The sequence below is a fragment of the Aptenodytes forsteri genome, unplaced genomic scaffold, assembly GCF_000699145.1.
Source record: "Aptenodytes forsteri isolate BGI_AS27 unplaced genomic scaffold, ASM69914v1 Scaffold110, whole genome shotgun sequence".
NCBI classification, from domain to species: Eukaryota; Metazoa; Chordata; class Aves; order Sphenisciformes; family Spheniscidae; genus Aptenodytes; species Aptenodytes forsteri.
Genome location: NW_008794583.1, coordinates 659,100 through 663,108, shown reverse-complemented (window position 1 = coordinate 663,108; position 4,009 = coordinate 659,100). Strand labels below are relative to the sequence as shown.

The window sequence follows — 4,009 nt, the reverse complement described above, 5'->3', positions numbered from 1 at the left end:
GAAACTTTCTGCATTTTCCGTTTATTTACTGTAAGGAGTACTGCAAAGCTGCAGTGTCCCCTAGTCCTCGTCTTCCAAATGTTCTCAAGGACAGCAGCTCTAGTATAGTGCAGCACACAGGACTTAACTGAGAATAAAATAATACTTTTGCCTTATTCATCACTTTAAGGTATCTTTGATTTACAAGTTTAAAAAAAATAGTGCGATGCTATACCATGGAGAAATAGCTTTTCTGTGAAGATTTCATCTGAAGAAAGAAATAAACACTATTAAACGTGCGTACCCTAGCTGAAGCTGCAAATTTCATATTTGGGTTGACAATATCACCACAATATAAATATTAAGTGATGTGTCTTACTTATTAAACCAGTATTTTTAACCCCCCATTTATTCTTAGCCTTTAATTTTTCTGTGTTTTAGTGGAACCTTTTACTACCTGATAATAAGAGGAATCTGCAAGGAAAATAATATAGGAAATTAAGCAGGCTTCTTAGCAATCTGTTTAGATTACTTAACACTCAAATCTATCGAAAACCCAGATTTTTTTTCCCTTACACCCCATCTGTAAAACACAGAATGTAGGCACTGCCCTGAGAAGCTTCGTGTGGGAGGAAAAGAGATGCTGTGGGAACAAGTTCAAACTTGTCTCCAGGAAATATTACAAGGACTGGAAGATTTTAGAACAGATGTCTGTTTTGGAGGCAGCATGCAAAGAAAGGGGAGGATTTTTGCTCCCAGACAAAGAGAAGTAAAGAGAGCAAGCTTAAAGCAGCAAATTAGAAAGGACAAATAGATGCAGGCTAAGTAAAAGGCGGCAGATACAAGGAAAGGAGCTCAGCTGCTGTCTTTATCCAAATCATTTCTGTCTAAAGATCTCTTGCAGCCAAGCTTAGAAGTGTCAATAACCAAGTGCATGGGTTGGGTGTTTTTTTTTTTTTCCTAATTCTGCACATAAATTGCAGGTACTCCCCTACCACAGCCTAGCGATGGCTTCTGACCAGCTGGCATGCACCAACCCCTGCGAGGCAAAATGTCCCCAGCCCCTGGCCACCAGCAACAATGAGCCCTGCGTTGTGGCCTGCGGTGACTCCCGAGTGATTATATACCCACCACCTGTCGTGGTCACCTTCCCAGGGCCCATCCTCACCACTTACCCGCAGCAAACCGTCGTGGGAGCCTCAGAGCCCTCCGAGGTGGCCCTGGCAGCGCCCCCCGCCACAGCACCTCTGCCAGCAGAGGTGACAGGGAGACTGGAGGCAGCAATTGAGAAAATTGCCCCCCAGGTCATTTCCCGACCTGAGCCACGGTGTGCCCCAAAGTACTCCTACACCTATTCTTCCCAATGGACACATCCATGCAATTCATACCGCTCTGGAAAACGGCGGACATACTAAGCTCCACCATGGTGTGCACACAGCAATTTAAAGAAGCAGGAAACTCAAGATGCAAATTGGGGGTGGAGCTGATAAGCACCAGCCCAAGTGCTGGGTGTTGTCTGGCTCCAGCTGAAAAGACTGAGAGCTGCAAATGCTCAGCACCTGTGAAAAGCAGGCTCATGTGTGCGTTTTCTCATTCTGCCTTTAGTTTAGAACTGTTATCCTCTGGCTTTCCAGTTTAGTCATCTGCTTACATTGTGCTTTGTCTTATTTCAGTTATATTATTGACACTGAACTTAGAGAGGTGACTTAGGATGCTAGAAATTGCACACAGCAACTGCACCAAAGGAGAAAAAACATTTTTTATAGACTGCATCACTTTGACCCTGGTGATTAGCCAGAGCCTCACTGAACTCCTGGAAAGATGGTCATTATATTCTGTACAATTTTGTTCCAGAATTGTAGAAAAGCTGTCTCTTTCCAAATAAATTTTCTGTACCAAAGTATGTCTTCTGGTTTTCATTACCACATAATCATTTCCTTCTTTGTTTCCTTATCAATTGAATTTACAGTATATTTATCCTTGGTCATAGGTATTCCATGTTTCTTCTTTGACTGCAGATGTCACAAAATTCCAGGAATACTTTTCTATGCAATGTCATTAAACATGTGCTGAACATTTGGCACTCTCCAGGACCAACCTGAGTCCCTGGCAGTTGCCGCTTGTAACAGCAGTCCCTGCAAGGGTTTGGGTAATGCTCAGCTCCAAATTTGCCACGTCCATCTCAGGACAGAGCAGCTTTCCAGCACTTTGCCCCAAGTCCAAAGCAAGACATGAATACCTGAGTGCAGCCGGCAGGGTGGAGAAATGCACAGCCCACACACGGCCCTCTGACACACTGTGCAGAGATTCCCTGAGGTCACAGGAGGAAAGATGCCCTCGGGCTGCCACCAGATGACAGCACTCATGAATGCACTAGCCATATTGCAGGGTGCATGCTCAGTGCATCACCCCGAGCATCATGACTGACTGGTGAGAACAGGTTGCAGAGTATGAATGGGAAAGAAGTACGCCACTAGTTTAGTTTTCAGTCCTCTATAGACCTCACAAAACAGAAAGTGGTATTTCACCGTTGAAATGTCTTTTGTGATGAAGCTAATATTTACTAGTAACTTCCCTACCTTGCAGCTCAAAAGTCTTTTCTAAGAGAAATTCAGAGCTTCCACAAATGTTTTTAGCAAATGAATTGCCATCTAACATTTCACATCATCGCTCAGTTATAGACATAATTCCAGCCACAGTGAAGAACAAATTCAGACCAAAAAAAATTATTCATGCAATGCAGATTCTTTAATGTGGATGGAAAATGCAATAGACAGTGTCAGCAAGAAACAAAACAACACAGAAACAACGACTTGGAAAAATGAAAATCATAAGGCTGCAGCAAGGCACAACCCAGGGCTCCACTCCAAAGAAGCCCACCTCCTGTTGCAGGATGGGAGTCTGAGAGCTGGGCAGAGCAGGAGACACAAACATCCGAGGATGAGTACAGCTTCGTTGTATCGCAGATAGAGGGAAGCTGTTGGAGGCAGTGCTGGAAAACCTAAAACGGCCAGCTGAAGATCTGCAAGGTTACTCTGTGCAAATAAGCAAGGACCATAAAGTTCAAGTAGCTGCTTTGCCACAGCCTAAAGAGGGGCTGAAAGCTTTGTTCTTCATCTGGTGGTAGAAGACAAGAGGTGCTACTTGTGGAGACCGAGGGCAGATGCAGCCCTGAACTCCATGGATATTTGGGGTTTAGCAGGGCCCGCAGTTGCCACTGAGGTACCCGTGGCCTCGGGCCCAGCCACCATATCCGCAACCCCCAAAGGCTCCATAGCCCCCATAAAGCCCATAGCCCCCATAGCCTCCAAGGCCTCCATACCCCCCATAGCCCCCTAAGCCTCCAAATCCGCCACGGCCTCCAAAAGTGCCGCCATAGCCCCCTCCAACACCGGGGAATCCCGCCGAGCCAACAACGCTGTACTGCGGGAAGGAGCTGAGGATGGGCCCGGGGAAGGTGACCACCGAGGCCGGGGGCTGGATCACCACCGTGGAGTCAGGGCACTGCCGCACGCAGGGCTCGTTGGCGCTGTTGGCCAGTGGGGCCGGGGCGGCCACCCCACAGGAAGGGACGCACAGGCTGGAGCAGGACATCTTTCAGGCAGGCAAGGAGTCCTGGAAAAGGCACCGATGATTAGGCAAGGGTGCAGGGAAGGGGCTGTTTCGAGGGAGTCGGGGAGAGATCCCCAGGAGGCTTCCAAGAGCTGGACTTACCCGGGTGATCAGGAGAGTCAAGTGGAGGAAGCTGGATAGAGGGCTGCCAAGCCCTCAGCTCTTTTATACATGTCCCAGACTGCCCGGGGCATCGGCCAGAGGGGCGGTGGCAGAAACCCCGGGCAATGATGAAATCCAGCGGACAGGCTTCATGACAGAGATAGTGATGCGAGACAATTATATGCCTCCTCACTGGGGACACTGGCGTGTGAACGTGCCCTGGAGAGGATAGGGGTGATGGGAGGGACAGACCGTGACACATCATTACATGAAAGACAAGGTGCTGCTGCTGTAGCTGACCTGGTGGTACCAATAA

The 4,009-nt window shown here is 47.8% G+C and overlaps 2 protein-coding genes across 2 annotated transcripts; one reads left to right on the top strand and one right to left on the bottom strand.

Moving 5' to 3' along the window:
• Nucleotides 1–986: 986 nt before the first annotated feature.
• Nucleotides 987–1,394, top strand: LOC109279268 (beta-keratin-related protein-like). The gene has a single exon (XM_019470285.1). The coding sequence runs from the start codon at nucleotides 987–989 to the stop codon at nucleotides 1,392–1,394; it is 408 nt and encodes a 135-aa protein (XP_019325830.1).
• A 1,780-nt stretch (nucleotides 1,395–3,174) lies between these two features.
• LOC103893462 (claw keratin) lies at nucleotides 3,175–3,573 on the bottom strand. Its single transcript, XM_009272589.1, has one exon. The coding sequence runs from the start codon at nucleotides 3,571–3,573 to the stop codon at nucleotides 3,175–3,177; it is 399 nt and encodes a 132-aa protein (XP_009270864.1).
• Between the last annotated feature and the right edge of the window lie 436 nt (nucleotides 3,574–4,009).